General features: G+C 48.3%; 1 protein-coding gene and 1 long non-coding RNA gene across 4 annotated transcripts; one reads left to right on the top strand and one right to left on the bottom strand.

The window, feature by feature from the left end:
- Window positions 1-7,580, bottom strand: LOC103545779 (aflatoxin B1 aldehyde reductase member 3-like). Of its 3 annotated transcripts, none has more exons than XR_011537558.1 (8): window positions 6,602-7,580; window positions 4,158-4,345; window positions 3,887-3,991; window positions 3,033-3,129; window positions 2,703-2,802; window positions 1,224-1,353; window positions 607-674; window positions 1-395 (listed from the first exon to the last, which is right to left on the bottom strand). XR_011537558.1 is itself a non-coding variant. In XM_070610734.1 (8 exons), exons 1-8 carry the CDS (start codon window positions 6,837-6,839, stop codon window positions 234-236), a joined length of 1,083 nt encoding a protein of 360 aa, XP_070466835.1. In that variant the 5' UTR covers window positions 6,840-6,917; the 3' UTR covers window positions 1-233. The 3 variants fall into 3 exon arrangements, 2 of the variants coding, with proteins under 2 accessions (XP_070466835.1, XP_070466836.1); XM_070610734.1 differs by having other exon boundaries at window positions 607-669; window positions 6,602-6,917; XM_070610735.1 differs by lacking the exon at window positions 607-674 and having other exon boundaries at window positions 6,602-6,917.
- Window positions 7,507-18,976, top strand: LOC139081977 (uncharacterized). The gene is made up of 2 exons (XR_011537560.1): window positions 7,507-7,644; window positions 17,441-18,976. It is a non-coding gene; the product is annotated as an uncharacterized lncRNA (long non-coding RNA).
- The last annotated feature ends 776 nt before the right edge of the window (window positions 18,977-19,752 follow it).

The following is a 19,752-nucleotide window of genomic DNA, read 5'->3' as shown; positions in this document are numbered from 1 at the left end:
GCCGGGTCAAATGCCTGCTTTATTCAGACAGGAACTGCCGAGCAGGGCTCCGCCCCAGCCTTACACAGTGAGAAGGCCACCCGAGCAAGGCAGGAATCTACAAATTAACGTGTGGATCCAGACAGCCACGGAAGATCAGGCTGAATCAGCTTAAGGCAAACACTGGCCAAGGGAGAGAACAGAAGAGGGGACAGGAAAGAAAGAAACCGCTGGCGGCTTGAGCCCTTGGGGGCTTAGCGGAAGTAGTTGGGACATTCATGGGCAACCAGGTGCCATGCATCATCAAAGGCCTGCACGACGGCCGGCTCCAGGGGCCCCTCCTCAGCCGCTGCCAAGTTCTGTGCCAGCTGCTCCAGGTTGGTCATACCCAGTATGACAGCGTCCCCGAGGGCACCCTGAAAGGGGAGACGGCCAGGTGTTAGGAGACTAATGCACAGGGACTCCCGTCACACACACTCCCTCCCAGCCTCGCCCCTGCCAAAGGTGGTATCTGATGTCTGTTTATGCCCTCTATTGTTCCAGAAAGAACTTATATTGCCCTCAGACAGCTCTAAACCGTGCCACCACAGTCTCATCAGCAGACAGACCTGAGTTAGAGCCACTCACCTCAGCCACTTGGCAGCTGGGTAGACGTGGCTTGCTTACTTGAGCTCTCTGAGCTTCAGACTTCTTTACTGTGCAGGGTGATTCCAGGAATTAGAATTTGGTGAAGTCCTTTGGTCAGGCCTGGCACTTAACAGGTGCTCAACAAAGGGGAGCCATTGGTATACGATGCCCGGGCCAGACGAAGGGGTCAGGGAACGATGGGGCAGCAGGGAGAGGGGGCATCCCCACCAGGGGCACAGAGTGGATGGCCAGGGACGGAACTAATGCCAGGGGACAACAGCATGCAGGGTTCAGAGTCACAGCTGTGCTCGCGCCCTGCAACAGGCAGCCGAGGGACTTGGCTAACGGAAGAAGTGTCTGTGAGCGAGTGGCCTCAAATGTAGAAGTGGGATAACCACACTTAATAGGAGCAAGAATGTGTCTAATGTGGCACTTAAGAAACTTCTCTAGGAACAGGATTTCCACCCAGAGACCTATGCCATGGGGAAAGTGCAGAGGAGGAAAAGGAGTAATCTCAGAAGTCCCCCAATAATTAGGAGCCTCTCCTTGCTTCCAGTCCCCCTCCACCCTCCAAAAGGGAACGGCGGGAGCCGAGCCTGCAGGGACAATGTGCTTACCTGGAGCTGGGAGTGGTGGTACATCCACCTGAGGACGGCCGAGGTCATGCTGGGGGCGCTGGGTCCATAAGCAGCCTGCAGGGCCTTCTCCATCATGGCGATGGCCTGGAAGTGGGGTTCCTTCCAGTAGCTGCGTAGATGGGGAGGGGGACACGGGTCAGTACCATGGGGCCAGTCCAGGGAGCCGCCCCAGCCCAGTGCCTGGGGCACTGAGGGGCCAGCGTCTCCTCGTGGAGGTATCACTGCCTTGCTTGGCAGAATGCAGGTGGCTTTCTGGGCCCTTCATCAGGCTGTTGTTTTGCAGTCCGGTGTTGGGAGTGGAGGGGATGCCGTGGGCAAGAACCCTTACACTTATCGTGCTCACCAGATGTGAACAACGGGACTCCTGAATCAGGACCCAGGAGCAGCTACAGCACCACATCTGTGAGCCCCGGTCACAGACTGGACCCTCGACCAGTCCTGGCTCTGGCCTCGGCTGAGCCACCTGCCTTCACTTTCTGACCTGCTCAGTGAGGAAAGGACACATGCCATGCCAGCCCCAGAAACTGAATGCGACTCATAGAGGAGATAATGGACCTGATGATGCTTTATAAACTGACGAGCAGACAAGGTGGAAACCATCAGCCTGGATCCCCCAGGGTGAGGTCCAGGCCCTGGTGGTGTGAAAGCCCCTGGAGAAACACTGCTTACAGTGACGGACCCTAAACCTGGCCGCTGTTCCCAGAAACTCTTGGGGGATGCGGGGGCTGGATGAGGATTTAAATCACAGCTGTGCACACACAGAGACTCCAAATATCACAAACTCCGCCGCTTCAAAAGCCCGAGGCCATATCCACAAACTCGCATCGAGCCTCTTGCAGGAAGCCTGGTTTGTTGCTCTCCTCCATTAGAGAGAAGATGCCAGAGGGAAGAAAGCTGTAAGAATCTAGAATCGTCCCGCCAAGCGCCGTGTGGAAAGGGGGCTATTCCCTGGGAACAAGCACTGTGTTACTTTGATAAACTTTTCAGAATTTAGAAAGTGAAAAAGAAGGAGGAACGCTGTTTCCAGGGCAGCTCGCCTATCCCTTTCGACACTGAGGACAATTTTATTGCCAAGAGTTTACAAAACTTAGACTCCTTGGCCCAAGGAGACAGGGCCACCTAGTCGTGGGGCAGCAGCATGACCCAGGGTTCCCAGGTTCCAATCCAAGGTCCCCTCCCGCTGTGGGCAGGGGGAGTCTTCCCAGGGAGAGACACAGGCTTGCAGACCTGGCACAAGGCCCAGGGTTCCACATTCCCAATCAAGGCCCCTAATCCCTCCCAGAGACATAAGGAATATTCAGGGAGGGGAAGGGGCGGGGTCAAATGGGTGGGACTGCAGGGTCCTCAGTCTGAGCAGCAGTGGGAGTCCTCGCCCCAAGAAAGCAGCCCCAGGGACTCCCTATGTCATGCTAAGGGGACCCAGGTTACCTCCTGCACTGACGCAGACCCCCATCTCACCGATTCCTGTAGATCTCTGCCCAGTTATTCCCAAAGAAGCGGCCCGCAGGCTGTTTCCCGTCCTTGTCCTCATACTTGTACTTGCCGGTCAGCAGGCCCCCTGCGGAAAGGCTGCAATCAGACCCGCTGGCCCGCACTGCGCCCAGAGGCTGCTCTGGACTGGGGGGGATGGTGGGGGACCCTGGAGGGATGGAGGACAGCCCAGCCTCTGGTCACACCTCTCCCTCCTTCCCAGGTCCTGGACCTGGATTTCCGGTCAGGAGTAGGCAGACACAGGACAGGACCAGGAACGCCCTCCCCCAGGGGAGCCCGCCCCACTGCAGCCCGTACCAGCCAGAGGGTTGTAGGCGTAGAACCTCAGTCCAAAGTGCCTCAGGCAGGGGAAGAGTTCCTTTTCCGCCTGCCGGGTGATGACGTTGTACATGCCCTGCAGGTAGATGGACCAGCTGGAGTGGGTGCGGGTCCCAAGGGAAGGGACCCCAAATTGCCCCTTGGAGAACCCTCTGATCAGACCCTAAAAATCCCAGGATGTTGACAATCAGGGCACATACTTAGTGATGGGGAGGGGTCGTGCCCATGGAAAATTCATTCATTCAGCCAACATTTCTGAGCACCGATGACGGGCTGGACATGGGACTTCCATCCAGGAGCCAAAAGGACAAGGCCCCTACGCTGAGGATTTAATAGCAAGGTACAGTGTAGATAGGGATCCCCAAGAACAGAGGCAATGACGACACACTGCTAGGTTCTGTGACGAGTGCCTGGCTCCAAGCAGCTGCAGGAACGTGTGCTGAACGAATGAGCAGGAGACAAGCAGAACCTGAGATGTCAGGCTCCACTGCGGTGGGGGAAGGCTTCGAGAGGGAAAGGCATCAAGTGAGCCTGAGCACTTCTGCCAGGGGACGAGGGGGCAATGCTCCAGGCTGAGGTGCAGGGTGAGGAAGCAGGAGAGACACACAAGGGGCCCATGCAGGCGGGAAGGGGAGCTCATGCCGGAGCAAGCAGGTGCCTGCTGGCCAGGCTGAGGAGCTTGCACATGATCCCGGGGCCACCTGGGAGCCACCTGCAGGCTGTGAGTAGGGGAGGGGCTGCCATGTGGATGGCACAGGGGAACTCGGAGGGGTGCAGGGACCCCAGGATGAGCAGGCGCCCTGAGACGGAGGCCTCCGCAGCCCGGCCCTCACCTGGTACACGGTGGGCATGATCCAGCCGTTGCTCTTGCAGAGGGTGCAGATCTCAGCCACCTCCCAGGCGGCATAGTTGGAGAGGCCCAGCTCCACAAACTTGCCCTGCCAGGGAGAGACGGCCGTTACATCCCACAGCAGCCCAGGAGAGCTGCAAGGGAGACCGGGGTGTGACCTCGTGAAAGGGTCTGTCCCCAGCTTCACTCTCCTGGGTAGTGACAGGGCAAGGAGAGCAGCAGAGCTCCTCCGAAGCTCAGGGGGCCGCCCTCACCTCCTGGTGCAGCTGGTGGCAGGCGCGCAGCGTCTCCTCCACGGGGGTGCTGTGGTCCGGCAGGTGCAGGTAGAAGAGGTCCACCCGGGGACACTGCAGCCGCTTCAATGACGTCTCCAGCTGGAACCGGACACAGTCAGGCTTCAGGGTATTTTCACCCACCGGATTGGCCTTGGTGGCGATTTTCACTTTGGGAGGAGAGAGATGGAAGTTGAGGCCAGTTTACCAAACACTGCGAAGGGTCTAGTGTAATGGTTGAGACGGACCTGGGTTCACGTCCCAGCTCTGCCATTACTAGCGCTGTGAACTTGACCAAGTTACTTCACCTCTCTGAGCCTCAATACCCTCAACTGTAAATTGAGGGACAATTGTACTATTTCATAGAGAGGTCCCGATGATTGATGAGAATGCGGAAGGACGTGCTCATTATTATAACGTGCTAACAGTATCACTGCCACCAGGCAGATGGACGCACCAGACCTACAGGAACCCAGCGCTGGGTCCCTGCCCTCGAGGACTCACTGTCTAAGGGCACCTACACAGTAAGCGAGGCAGAGATACACCCGAGGGGGCAGAGGCGCCAAGACCAGAGTCGAGAGGCCCGCCGGGAGTTCAGGGACGACTTTCCTTAGAACCGGAGTCTGAGTCTCCCAGGGGAAGTCAGAGGCCTCCCCGGAGGCAAGGATTTGGCTTGTGAGGAGCCAGGCCTGAGACTCCATGGATCTAGCACACCTGGTCCAGGGGGACGCCAGGCAACAGAAGGGGCCAGCCGGGTGCAAGGGTCTTGAGGGCACCCCGGGGAATCGGGACTTTAGGGGGCCATGGGGAGCCTCTGAGCTCTTTTCAGCCAGGGAGCTAAGTGGTCAGCTCAGCACTTTTGAAAGATGACCCTGAACGAAGCCCAAAGAAGCCCAGGGCAGGTCTGGAATCGGGCAGAGCAGCAGGGAGAGCCTGCGCAGGAACTCAGGACGACGTGCAAGAGGCCTCCTCTCAGGACCAGAGAAGGAAAGGCAGGGATGCGTTAGAGCAATGTCCCACAGAGAAAAGGCCTGGGTTCTGCCACCTATGGGAGTCGGGGACTAACCACTCTTCTCCATGCCCCCCAGCGAGGTGATGCCACTGGTGGGTGACAGGGGCCCTCCCTGCCCTTTTCATGCTCAGAAAGTCAGCTCGCAGGCCAAAGGGCAGGCAGTCGACTCCTGGACACAGGGGAGGGCGCAGGCTGAGGACCACTCACTTGCAAGTTTTCCATCCCACCACCTCCTCAGCCTGGGCCCCCAGCCCTTCTGATGTGAATCGAACCTGAGGTTTAAGGAGCCGGGCCCAGCCAGCTGAGGCCTGAAGGAGGGTTGCAGAAGAAAAAATAAGCAGAAAGAAGATCAGAGTTGTCACGGAGAGGCAAGCAGGTGATCTAGAAAGAGTGAGACACCGAGAGGCATGCACATTCCCGTTTCGTTCCCGATGTGCCATGCTGTGAGTCACAGGACAAACCGAGCAGGACTCTCCCAGGAGAAAGGGCCAAGAGCCTCTGAGAGCACTGGCCAGGGCGCTAATCCACACTAATAACAGCCGTAACAGTAACACTGCTGAGCCCGCCCCAGGCACAGGTCCAGTCCTGAGCAGTTCAAGTGGCCAAGAATGGAGGAGGCACATTCCCCTCCCCGACACACCATCCCCAATTAGCTACACCCACCTGCTCCAAAACCCTGGGCACTCACATCTCCCCGCCTTTGCACACCCACTGCCCACGCCCACAGGCAGGAATGCCCTCTCTCCTCTGACTCTTCCTGACAAACTCCTATCAGTTCTTCAAGGTCCAAGGTTCCCTGTTCTGAGCTTTCTTCCACAGCCCCTCCCAGGAACTGCTCCCTCTGCCGGCATCCTCAGCCAGCTCCAGAATCTGGGCTTCCCGGATCCCGTTAGTGTCAATTTCCCTTTTACAGCCCCAGAGGGAGGCTGGCACAGAGAGGGCAGTTAGTCACCGTGCCACCCCCACTCCCCGATTCGCCAGGAGGAGGCACTGCCAACCGAAGCTCCACGGAGCAAAGTCTAGGCCGGAACGGTGCACCTGCGCGGCACGGGAAGGGGGCTGGGACTGCATAGCGCCAGACCCAAGGTTCGCAGTGCCCCCTAGAAGGGCTAGCCAAGTTGGTCCCAGCTAGACCACGGAGGGGACGCTGCTGCAGGGAGGCTCCTGGGCTGCCTTCTCCAAGGGAAAAGCGGAAAGGAATCAGGACAAAGGCCTGGCCGGCTGATCGGGTCTAAATGTGGACGAGGCCTGAGGAACTGGGGTTCACAGAGCTGCGGGGTGGCCAGGGGAGCATGGCGCCCTGGGAGGGGGCGAAGGGGTCGGTCCTGACCGCGGCAGGTGCACGGCTGGGGCCGGGTCAGCGCTGCACGGTGCGGGAGGAGGTCAGGGGCTGGGCGCTGGGACCAGGCCATACCTTTGCAGTCGCCGCCGCCCAGCCCGAGCCCCAGGCCGCCCAGGATGGTCTCGGACTGGCCGTCGGTGTAAATGAAGGCCGTGTCTATCTCGGTGTGGCCGCGCTCCAGGAAGGCGCGCACGGCCGCGGCGCTGGCGGGAGCGTCCAAGCCGGTCCCCATCCCCATAGCGCCCAGCACGGTGGCGGGCCGGACCCCGGCGCCCGCGGCGGCCCGCGGCGTAGACAGCAGCCGGGACATGGCGGCAGCAAGACACTCGGACAGCACGGGAGGCGGGGCAGCGGTCGGCGACAGGAGGCAGCACGGGAGCCAGGCTCTGCTTTAACAGACTGCGCCGGCCCCGCCCACGGGCGCAGGGGGCGGAGCGCGGGGAGAGGGGGCCGGAGGGAGTCGCGGAAATGTGCGCGGTCCCCACGCCCGCGGCTCCCACCCAGCCTCGAGGCCGGGGTGCGCTGCCGACGCGTAAGGGCCGGAGGGTTGTGGCCTCGGGCGGGTGACCTGGGACTTGGCCGCAGGGCCGGGATGGGTGAGCCTGTTCCGAGAGTTGCCAGCGCACCCATGGCTCAGGGCTGGGACTCCCGGGGACTCCCTGCCAGGTCTCCCCATCTCCCTTGGCTTGGCGCCTGAACTGTCCCGGGGTCCCTGTGCCCTCCGGGAGGGGGCTTTCCCCGGTGCTCCAGGTCCTGAAATGAGGCCTTGGCTCAGGAGTGGTGGCCCTGGAGGCTGTGCGGCTGCCGTGCGCTCCCAGAGGTCGGCTCTGTGCTGCTCTCGTTGGCACTTGCGGAAAGCTCCAGCCTGCATCCCTGTGCAAGGACATGTTACAGTGTTAGAGGAATAGAACTGTTAGCCTCTAATTCTGTGTCCAAGCGAAGACGCCTTTCAAACATGAGGGCTAAATGAAGACTATGTTCAGACAAACTAAAATGGACAGAATTCCCAGCAGCAGTCTTTCGCCATGGGAAATATTTGAAAAAGTTCTCTAGACCCTGGAAATTTGGATTTACACCGAGAAAGATGAAGAGTGCCGGGAATGGTAAATTTGTGGGTAAGTATAAAAATCCTCTTCTCATTTTTAACCTTTAAAAAGATCATTGAGTTTTTTAAAGTTAAACATACGCTACCAGATGACTCAGGGAAAACTGATGTTTACACAAAAATGTACACACGAGTCTTCATAGAGACTTTATTTGTAATTGCCGAAACCTGGAAACCACCCAAATGTCCCTCAACTGCAGAATGGATTCATATGTTGATTGTGGTGGTGATTACATCACTGTATACATTTGCCCAAACTTTCAGAACTGTACACTAAAAAAGGGCGAACTTACAGTATGCATATTATATATGAATACAAAAATTGAAAGCGAAAGTTATTTGTATAGAGAAAAAAATGGTGATTGTTGTTTATTATAAAAAGGCAGTTTGTAACAAAGATACAAGTAAAATATATGAAAACGTGCAGAAAGGAAATGGGGGGAAGAAATGGCAATATCTTGTTTTCAGGTTCCCATATTATATATGTACTGTTGTAGTACTATTTGAAGGTGAACTGTGAGAAGTTAAAAATGTAAATCATAAACCTTAAAACAACCACTGAAAAAATGAAACAAAGAGTTATGGCTAATAAGGCAACAGTAGAGTTTGGCTTTGGCGGCCTGGGATTTGCTGGTTCGCATCCCGGGTGTGGACATGGCACCGCTTGTCAAGCCATGCTGTCGCAGGCATCCACATATAAAGTAGAGGAAGATGGATGGATGTTAGCTCAGGGCCAGTCTTCCTCACCAAAAAGAGGAAGATTGGTGACAGATGTTAGCTCTGGGCTAACCTTCCTCAAAAAAAGAAAAATACTGAATTAAGCCAAAAGAAGGCAGATAAAGATGAAAAAAGGAAAAATGAACAGATAGAACAAATAGAAAACAAATAGCAAGATAGATTAAGCACAATAATATCAGTAATTACATTAAGTGTCAATGATATAAATGCTCCCAAGTAAAAGGCAGAGATTGTCAGATTGATAAAAAAGCAAAACCTAACTAGATGGTAAATGCTAGAAGCCCACTGAAATATAAACAGAGATAGGTTAAAAGTAAAAAAAAAAGGAAAAAGACCTACCTTGACAAAACAAAGTACAAGAAAGTTGGAGTGACTAGATGAATATCAAAGTAGATTTCAAAACAAAGAATACTATCAAAGACAAACAGGAAAATTTCATAACAACAAAAAGGTTACTACATCAAGAAGACATAACAATCCTCAAGGTGTATGTGCCTAATGATAGAGCATCAAAATACATGAAAAGAATTGATATAACTAAAGAAGAATTAAACAAATATGCAATTGTAGTTGGAGATTTCAACACTCCTCCCTCCGTACAGTCATGCGTTGCTTAATGAATGGGGTATGTTCTGAGAAATGCATCATTAGGCAATTTTGTCACTGTGCGAACATCATAGTGTGTGCTAACACAAACCTAGATGGAACAGTGTCCTACACACCTAGGCTGTACGGTACTAATCCTATGGGGTCACTGTCATATATGTGGACAGTCACTGACCGAAACATAATTATGTGGTGCATGATTATAACTGTAGAACAGTAGTTAATCATAATTGACAGAAACTCAGTAATGATATAGAAGACTTGAACAACTCTATTAATAAATTTAACATAATTAACATTAATAGAATACCCAACAACAGCAGAATATTCATTCTCTTCAAGTGCACATTTACCAAGATACACCGTATTTGGGGTCATAAAACAAGTCTTAATACATTTAAAAAGGTTTGAGTCATACAAAGGATGTCTCCAACCATACTGGTATTAAACTAGAAACCAATAACAAAATGAGTGACTTCTGGAAAAATCTCCAAATATTTGGAAATTAAATAACACTTCTAAATAACCCATAGATCAAAGAAGTAATCGCAGGGGAAAGTTGAACATATTTTGAACTTAACGAAAGTGGAAATATGACATATCCACTTTTGTGAAATGCAGCTAACGTAGTGCCAAGAGGGAAGTTTATAGCACTATGTGGACATATTATATAAGAAGAAATATCTCAAATCAACGATCTAAGCTTCCGCTTTAAGAAACCAGAAAATGAATAGCCAATTGAACCGAAAATTAGAAGGAAGGAAATAATACAGATAAAAGCTAAAATAAATGAAATCCAAAACAGAAAATCAATAAAACTAGAAGCAGGTTCTTTGAAAAGATCAATAAAACTGATAAACTTCTAGATAGACTGGTCAGGAATAAAAGCAAGAAGACACAAGTTATCTATTTCAGCAACAGTAGAAGAGACGTCACTACAAGTCTTACAGAAATGAAAATGATAATAAGACAATATTATGAATACCTCTATGTTAATAAATTTGATAAATTAGATGAAATGGAAAAATTCCTTGAAAGACACAAACTGCCAAAGCCCATTCAAAAAGAAGTAGATAATTTGAATCACATTGTATATATTAAAGACATTGAATTCTTAATTTATAAAGATATTCCCACAAGGAAAACCCTGCATCTACATGCCTTCATTAATGAACTCTACCAAACATTAAAGGAAGAAAAAGTACCAGTTCTTACACAGATGTTTCTACTAAACAGAAGAGGAGGGATTGCTTCCCAACTCATTTTATGAGGCCAGCATCACCCAGATACAAAAAGAGACAAACAAAAGAAAACTACACGCCAATATCCCTCATGAACCTAGACACAAAACTCCTTTAGCAAATGAACACAGTCAGATATAAAAAGATACATCAGGGGCTGGCCCCGTGGCCGAGTAGTAAAGTTCCCGTGCTCTGCTGCAGGCGGCCCAGTGTTTTGTTGGTTCGAATCCTGGGCGCAGACATGGCACTGCTCATCAAACCACGCTGAGGAGCGTCCCACATGCCACAACTAGAAGGACCCACAACGAAGAATATACAACTATGTACCGGGGGGCTTTGGGGAGAAAAAGGAAACAATAAAATCTTAAAAAAAACAAAGATACATCAGGATTCAGTGAGATTCATCCCAGGAATGCAAGGTTGGCTTAATATTTGAAAGTCAGTCAATACAATTGACTGTACTAAGGAGAAAAATAAAGTCCATATGATCATCTCAATAAATGCAGAAAAAGCATTTCACAAAATTCAATACCCATTCATGAAGAGAAAAAAAAAAAACTTCCTAGCAAACGAGGAAGAGGAAGAAATTTCCTCAAACTGATAAAGAGCATACAGGAAAAGTCTATAGCTAACATTACACTTAGAAGTGAAAATCAGAAAGCTTTCCCCCAAGATTGGGAACCAGGCAATGATGTCTGCTCTCACCACTTTTATTCAACATTGTACTGGAGATACTGGTTATCCTGACATATTTCAGTGTGCGTGAGTAATAATGATAGACAGTTTCCTGCGTAACTACAAGGCCTTTGCCACCCTAACAAAATTAACAACTCTTTGGTGTCACCTAATACGACATCCATATTCAAAGATCCTTGATTGTTTTAAAAATGAGCAGTTCAATTGGTTTGAATTCGATCCAACAATGATTACACATTGCATTTGGTGGTTATATTTCTTAAGTCTCATTAAACTTCAGCAGTGCCACTCGTCTCCCCATCCCTTTTTTGTGCATTTACTTGTGGAAGAGACCCCTCAGTTGGGCTATAGTATGTCCCACATTCCGTTTGCACAGTCACAGTTTCAGTCAACTTGTTTGTCTATCCCGTCATAATTCTTGTCAAATGAAAGTTAATGCTAAAGGCTAGATCACACTCTAGTTAAGCTTCTTTCCCTTTTTCTTTTTCCTGAGGAAGATTCACCCCGAGCTAACCTCCATGCCAGTCTTCCTCTATTTTTTCGTATGTGGGCCAGCACACAGTGTGGCCACTAACAGAGCAGTGTAGGTCCATGGCCAGGAACCGAACCTGGCTCGCCAAAGTGGAGTGTGCTGAACTTAACCACTAGGCCAGCAGACTGGCCGCCTCCTTTCTCTTTTTCTTTTTTTCTTTTCTTTTCCCTTTTTTTGGGTAGGAATACTCCATCAGTGGTGCTATGTACTTCTTGAAGCATCACGTGCAGGAGGCAGGAATAGCATGGTTGACCCATTCCCAGTACCACTGAGATCAAGCAGTGACTTTATTTGGTAAACTGTAAAATTCCTCATCAACCTTTCATCTGTTGGTGATTTCTGCCAGAATCAAGCAAGAGAGAGTCTTTAAGTCTGAGATTATGTTGTGTGCCTCTCTAACCACAGGACTATAGATGAAGGTATAGAACCTCTTGGGGTACTTTTAAATAAGTAAAGTACAGGTGCTCATTTTTTAAATTAAACTTTTCAGTTTTTGAGATAATTTTCGATTCATATGCAATTGTAATAAATAATACAGAGAGATCCCTGGTAGCCTTTTCCCAGTTTCCCCAGCAGCAACGTCTGCAAAAGTATACTAAAATATCAGAACCTGGAGGTGCCATTGATGTGGTCAAGGTGCCGCTGTTGCTGGGTGGAGTCCTGTAAGTGTCGGTTAGATCCCCCTGGTCGATGGCTCTTTAGAGTTCTTCCATCCTTGCTGATTTTCTGCGTACATGTTTTCTCAATTGTTGAGAGGGAGGTGTTGAAGTCTCCAGCTAGAATGGTGGATTTCTCTATTTATACTTTCACGTCTATCAGTTTTTGTTTCGCATATTTTGGCAGCTCTGTTTGGAGCTTACGCATTTCCAATTGCTATGCCTTTTTGCTGGGCTGACCCTTTTCATCCTTATGTAACGTCCTTCTCTGTCTCTGATAGTTTTCTTTCTATGGAAGTCTACTTTGTCAGACACAAGTATAGGCAATCCTGCTTTCTCTTGATTAATGTTTTCATGATATATCTTTTTCCATCCTTTACTTTCAACCTCCCTTTATCTATTGAAACCTGGACATTTGGTTATTATGTTATGAGACTCTTGATCCTGTTTAAACCTTCTCTTTTAGTGGGTTTCTTCTCACACTGGGCCTCATTACTGCCAGGTGGGGGTAGGAATTCAGGCTCCCCGCTAGGCCTCCACTGACACCTCCCTGGCTAGGCACGCCTCCTTACTGCTCCCCATGTGGGCTCCGTGGACACCACTGGGGCAGGGGAGTGGGTCACCTCGTTACCTCTGGGTGGAGATGAATGTCCTGACTCTCCACCAGGCTCCTCTGACACCGCCCAAGTGGGGAAGGGGAAGGGCTCCTCGTTACTGCAAGGTGGGGGTGGAAATCCAGGCTCCCATGTGGGCTCCACTGACACTCAGGTGCTGGGGGGTGGCGGTTGGGAGGCCTCATTACTGCCTGGTGGGGATGAAAGTCCCAGCTCCCTGTTCATCCTCTCTGACATCACTCCATCAGGGGTTTGGGGTGCTTCCTTACAGGCTGGCAAGGGGGGAAGTCTAGGCTCCCCATTCAGCATTTGCTGGCGTGGGTGGTAGTAGGGTGGGCACAATGTTTATTCTATGGTGTTTGGCTGGAGTAAAGCAGTTATTTCCTAAAACTTTTCTGTTTTTTTTTTCTCAAACTTTTTCCCAGGTGGCCCCTTTCCTGGTTCTCTGGCTAGAGAAGGCAGGCTTTGGTGGGGGCCTTTTTTGTCTGGGTGAGTTGGCATTTCCAGGTTGTTGGCGTCTTCAGTTCCAACTCTGGTATACATGTGGCAACCAGAAAACCGAGAAAACTCCCCTCTGTCATTCCCTGGGTCCCAAGTTTCCTAGCCAGTCTGCCTTCTTCTTTCCATCTTTCAGAATCATCCTATGTTTGTGTTACACACAACATCCAGAGTTTTTGTTTGTACTTAGCAGGAGGAACAAGGTAAAGTATGTCTGCTCCACCTTCCTGAAAGCAGAAATCATTTTAGCATTTAAAAAATAAAGTTACAGGGCACCTGCCCCGTGGTTGAGTGGGTAAAGTTCTGGGAGCTCCACTTAGCCGGCCCGGGTTCGCAGGTTTGGATCCCGGGTGCAGACCGACTCCACTCATCAGCCACGCTGTGGAGGCATCCCACATACAAAGCAGAGGAAGACTGGCACAGATGTTAGCTCAGGGCGAATCTTCCCCAACAAAATAAATAAATAAATAATTAAGAATAAATAAATAAATAAAGTTACAAATGATTTAGCAATCCCACTCTTAGACATATACCAAAGAGAAGTAAAAATGTATGTTCAAAGGCTTATACACAAATGTTCATAGTGGTTCATTCATAATAGCCCCAAACGGGAAACCAGTCAACTTGTGAATGGATAAACAAAGGGTGGTATATCCACACAATGGAATACAAGATAATCAGAATAAAAGGAAATGAAGTACTGATACAAACAACATGGGTGGATCTCAGAAACATTGTGCTAAGAGAAAGAAGCCAGACACAAAAGTCTACATGTTCCATGATTCCATTTATATAAAATTCTAGAAAAGGCAAACTAATAGTGACAGAAAGCAGAGCGGTGGGTGCTCGGAGCAGTGTTCAGGTGGTAACTGACCACAAAGGAGCATGAGCAATCAACCGTGCGCTTAGAACTGGTGAACTTTATTGTATGTAAACTATACAATAAACCCGGTTGTGAAAGATTTATATTATCCCTAAACAAAATTAAAACCACAATGAGATACCATTACAATCCCCATAAGAGGTAAACTTAAACAACTTAAAAGTAACAACTACTTTACCATCATAACGATTGATGGCCACAGCACTCCACTTACTGAGTCATGCTTTCTCGTCAGAGGGTGAGTTTGTAGACAAGGCTCCAGAGAGCCATTGATTTGGGTAAAGCAGTTGAGATAGTCTCCGTGCCTAAAGGTTGAACAGCTCCTTATTCACGAACATAGCTAAGGCCTTGGGGACCAGGCTTGGCTTTGAATGGATCTTCTAATATCATATCACAATAGTCCTGTTTTGGATGTGACCCAATTTTTGTGGTTCCAATTCAGAAAGAGCTTATTAAGGATGGAAATGTTGGATCAGAGAATTAGAGCTTCCTCTTAAATGAGACAGTCTCTCTCTTAGGGTCTAGCAATAGATTAGCTCAAAGGGTGTGCACTGTGCAGTAGGGGATCAAGGTCAAAGCTCAAACAAATACAACAGTATCTAAATGCCAAAGCCTCTAATTATTCTGTGACCATTACTGACGTTGTAATTCTGAGGGTTTGAAAGGGAGAGGGACCTGAAAGTCCAGCTGGATTTACTGCTGCCCAGACCACTTCCAAAGCTCTTTACTTCGGGAGGCTCCTTTCACATTAGATGTTTGTCTGATAACTTGGTATGGAGGATTAAATAGAATTTCCAGATTTAGATGTGCTGGCCTCAGCCTGTCATAATGGAAGCCTTTATCTTTCATGACTGGGGGCCAGGAGCCAACACTTTGTCTTACACAAGTTGTGAAATGCCTTTGGAACCTACCTAATTAGCTGCTCATAAAGATTATTTGAAGGCTATGTCTTGGATTTTGTCCTCACTCGAGACCTGTCCATTTCTGTCCAGCTCTGCTTGGACGGCATGAGGTCAGAGCATTTGCTTCCGTGGTGGCCACTATCAGAATATGCTGCTTAATTTCATTACTGTTATGAAATGTTTGGACATCTGTCATCAGATATTATTGTTCTAATATTTGGATGACCCATTGGGGGAATAATCCAGGGGGAGTTTAAATAAGCCAGTGGAAGGAAGAGAATGTGTCTGCACGCCTTGCCAGGTGAAAGCACATGGGCCTGAATGGATCCTGAAGAGAAGACATTAGCCATATCCAATGTCACAGACCAAGTGCCAGTAGTGGCAACAATTCAGTCACTAATGCTCAGTGCTGATGGATTGGCCGCTTTTTTACTGAAACTTCAACAGCCCACAAGGATTTGACAACCACTACTATCTTTTTCCACCTACCAGACGGGGCTGTGAAACTGAGAACAGCATTGTAGAAATCCTTGAAGGAGGAGAGTACCTTCTTCTCGCCTGGATGGGGCACTGTTCCAATCCCCTGACAGGCGCAGGCTCTGGAATATAGGCAGTTCCCCTTCACGCTTCCTGCTGAATTTATGGATGTGACTCCATGGGACCATGAGTGCGTCCAGCCAGCACATCACAGCATCGCACCTGCTCAGACAGTTCTCAATGGGCGTACCGACCATGACGTCCAGTGAGGGACCAGCTCTTGACTCCAGACAAAATACTCAGAAGCCCTCATGTGAATTTCAGCCTCAGGGGATGGGTTCCAGTCCCTTTATCCATATGCCAGAGCCACACAACTCTACGTGAGGGAACCTCTGGGGAGAACCCTTGTCCCCTAACCTTGTCATAAACATAAGCTGCATTCTCAGGCTCGTGGGGTTTCCTCCCTTCAGGGTCTGCATCAGTACTGAAGACCTATCATTCTACCAGGGTTAGCCCAAGAATCAGAGCCAAAGGAACTGCAATTGGGAGAGGCCAGATGCCCAGTGAATCAAACATGAAATACTGCATTTCCAGCTCTCAAGAAAGTTGATAATAAATGTATAACTTAACCATTATATTTGTCAACATTTACCATTCACCATGGGGAATGCAATGATACCGCTGCCCACGTGAAAAGCAGAAAAAACAACCTTGAACTGGTGTTACAGCTGAATGTTTGAGGGCCCCCAAAACTCCTGTTGACACCCTAACCCCCACGGTGAGGCATTAGGAGGCGGGCCTTGGGAGGTGAGCAGGTCCAGGTGAGGCGAGGAAGGTGAAGCCTGTGATGGCATTAGTGTCCTCATCCGAGGAAGAGACTAGAGCGCTCGCTCCACCACGTGAGGGTACAGCAAGGCCGCTGTCTGCAGACCAGGGAGAGGCCTCCACAGACACCCACTCTGCCCGCACCCTGATCTCGGACCTCGCGCTCTCCAAAACTGTGAGAAGGAAATGTTTGTGGTTCACTATGGGATCTTGTTACAGCAGCCTGAACAGACTAAGACAGTTGGCATGAACATCTTGAAATAATTGCTAATTTTTGAAGAAGAAGATTGTGTCTGAAGATTACGATTTAACTTGCGCAATGCAGAAGGTCCATTTTCTTATCACTGTGACACATAACTTTTGATCTAGATTAAATAATTGTTCTTCTCAAGTAAATTTGTTCATTTTTCATTCCAAGTTTCCTTATGCATGTTTGAAGAGTAAGGTGGTGGCTGTTGATGTGTTGGCATCAATAAGAGAAATAGTTCACGTGGAGAAATCATGCCAGTTTTATCTGTGTCACATACTTCAAATAGAAAATCAGTTAATTCCAATAATAATTAAACTTTCCTTTCATTAAGTTCATGGAATCAAAATAAAGCTTTTGGAAGTTCATTTTGTCAAAGGTGAAACATCTGACACTCTTGTGAACACACTTAAGTTATAAAGTTCAATGTTGATGAGAAAAATGTTTTTGCACAGCACAGACACTTGCAAATTTTGGTGGGATACACTGTTGTGTTAAAAATAGTCCTATTAAATTAAAAATCTATGGACTAGAAACGTACTTCCTCACAAAAGCAATTACGTCCTGACATGTCTACCTCCTTATCGCTTCTAAAAGATGTTCAGAATGCAGCACATTTGAGGCCGTGGTGATGTTAACCATCGCAATCACTAGTCACCAGCGGGCCAGCATGGAAAGCCAGCCAGCAGGTGAGCCCAGATGCTCTCCCTCCAGCCTTTAGCTTCAGTAGTCCCTTTTCTGTCACATTAATTCACGTAGACAAAATCCATACCAAGTTATTCTCCAGGTTTTAATACACTACAGATCAAACTGTTTCCTTAGTTTGGGCTTGATTACATGTATGTTTACCATTTTCCAGATCCAATTCTGTTCCCTTGTCTTTTGAAAAAGCTCTTTAGGTATGAAACGGCTGAATTCAAGTAACCATGCAACATGCGTTGCATACGCTATCCGAAAGATTCTAACAGATGGGGCTTGACCTAGCAGAGAACGCACCCCTCACGGGGAGCTCAGGACTGAACGTCTCCCGGCCAGACATGAGGCTTATCTTCTCGACTTGACCACCCAGGACCATTGCTCCTGTGACAGAGTTCATCTTCCAAAGATGACCGTTTGTTCTCTCACATTCTTTTTACAACATGACGTTGACACCCCGCTCATGAGGCAAGAGTGACACTATGGACTTCAGAAGCTGGGACATGAAAGACATTATGGCTTCTCTCTGGTTTTCTTGGGATGCTCGCCCTTGGAAGCCAGCTGCCATGCAGTGAGGAAGCCCAGGCCACATGGAGGGGTCACGTGTAAGCGTCCCAGTTGACCACAATATTCCAGCTGACAATCGGTGTCAAGTGCCAGACATGTGAGTGAATTAGCCTTCAGGAGACTGCAGCCTCCAGCTTTGAGGTCACCTCTCAGACCTTGGGGAAACAGATGAGCATTCTCCACTGAGCCTGCCCAAACAGCAGTTTGTGAGCTAAATGATTGTTTAAAACCAAAAAACCTTCGAGACATAATTTATATTATTATACACCCATTTAAAGTGTATAATTCAATGGTTTTAAGTGTATTGAGAGTCGTACAACCACCATAATTTTAGATTATTTTCATCACCCTAAAAAAGAAACCTGGACTCATTAGCAGTTAATCTCCGTTTCCTCCAACACCCCTCCCAGCCCTAGGCAACCACGAATCTACTTACCGTCTCTAACAGATTTGACTATTCCAGACATTTCATGTAAATCAAATCATACACCATGAGGCCTTCGTGACTGGCTTCTTTCACTCAGCATAATGTTTTCAAGGTTCATGCACATTGTGGACGTTTCATTACCTCATTCCTTTTTATCGCTGAAAGTATTCCATTGAATGAATATACCACTTTTTATTTACCCCTTCACCAGATGATGGACATTTGGGCTGCTCCCGCTTTTTGGCTATTACGGATGACGCTGCTATGAACCTTCATGTACACGTTTCTGTGTGGATGTGTTGTCGTTTCTCTTAGGTATATACCTAAGGGGTGGAACTGCTGAGTCATACAGTAACTCACGTTTTATCTTCTGAGGAAGTGCCGGACTGTTTTCCAGAGTGGCTGCACCATTTCACACGCCCACCAGCAGAGTATGAAGGTTCCAATTTCTCATCAACACTTCTCGTTGTCTTTTGTTACTATAGCCAGCCTAGTGGGTGCCAACTGGTATCACTGTGGGTTGATTTACTTTTCCCTGATGGGTAATGATGCTGAGCAGCTTTTCACGTGTTTCTTGGCCATATGTATATCTTCTTTAGAGAAAGGTCTATTCCAATCCTTTGCCTGTTTCTAAATTGGGTGTTCTATTTTTTATTATTGAATCGTAAGTTCTTTGTATATTCTGGGTATAAGTTCCTTATGAGATATGTGATTTGCAAATATTTTCTCCCACTCTATGGGTTGTCTTTACACTTTCTTGATGGTGTCCTTTGAAGCAGAGACATTTTAAATTTTGATAATGTCCAATATCTCTATTTTTTCTTTTGTTGCTTGTGCTTTTGGTGTCATATCTAAGAAACGATTGTCTAACTCAATGTCATGAAGATTTGCTACTACATTTTAAGAGCTTTATATTTTTGGCTTTTACATTGAGGTCTACAATCCACTGAGTTAACTTTTTTGTGTATGGCCTGAGAAGGGGTTCAACTTCATCCTTTGCATGTGGATATCCAGTTGGCCAAGAACCATTTGTTGAAGACTATCCTTTTCCCATTGAATTGTCTTGACCCTCTTTTCTAAAGTCAGTGACATTAAGGGTTTATTTCTGGACTCTCGATTCTATTCCATTGATTTGATATGTCTATCCTTATGCTAGTACCACACCGTCTTTATTACTGTAGCTTTGTAGTAAGTTTTGAAATCAGGAATTAGAAGACTTTTTTTTTTAAGATTGGCACCTGAGCTAATGTTGCCAATCTTTTTTTTTTTTCTGCTTTTTCTCCCCAAATCACCAAGTATATAGTTGTATATTTTTTTATCTAGTTGTGAGTCCTTCTAGTTGTGGCATGTGGGACACCGCCTCAGCATGGCCTGACAGCGGTGCCATGTCCGCGCCCAGGATCTGAACCAGTGAAACCCTGGGCCACTGAAGCAGAGCGTGCAAACTTAACCACTGGGCCACGGGGCCAGCCCCAAGGACTTAGTCTTCTTATTCAAGATTATTTTGGGTATC

This window comes from Equus przewalskii, chromosome 2 (assembly GCF_037783145.1).
Source record: "Equus przewalskii isolate Varuska chromosome 2, EquPr2, whole genome shotgun sequence".
Taxonomy (NCBI): Eukaryota; Metazoa; Chordata; class Mammalia; order Perissodactyla; family Equidae; genus Equus; species Equus przewalskii.
This window is presented reverse-complemented; position numbering and strand designations above follow the sequence as displayed.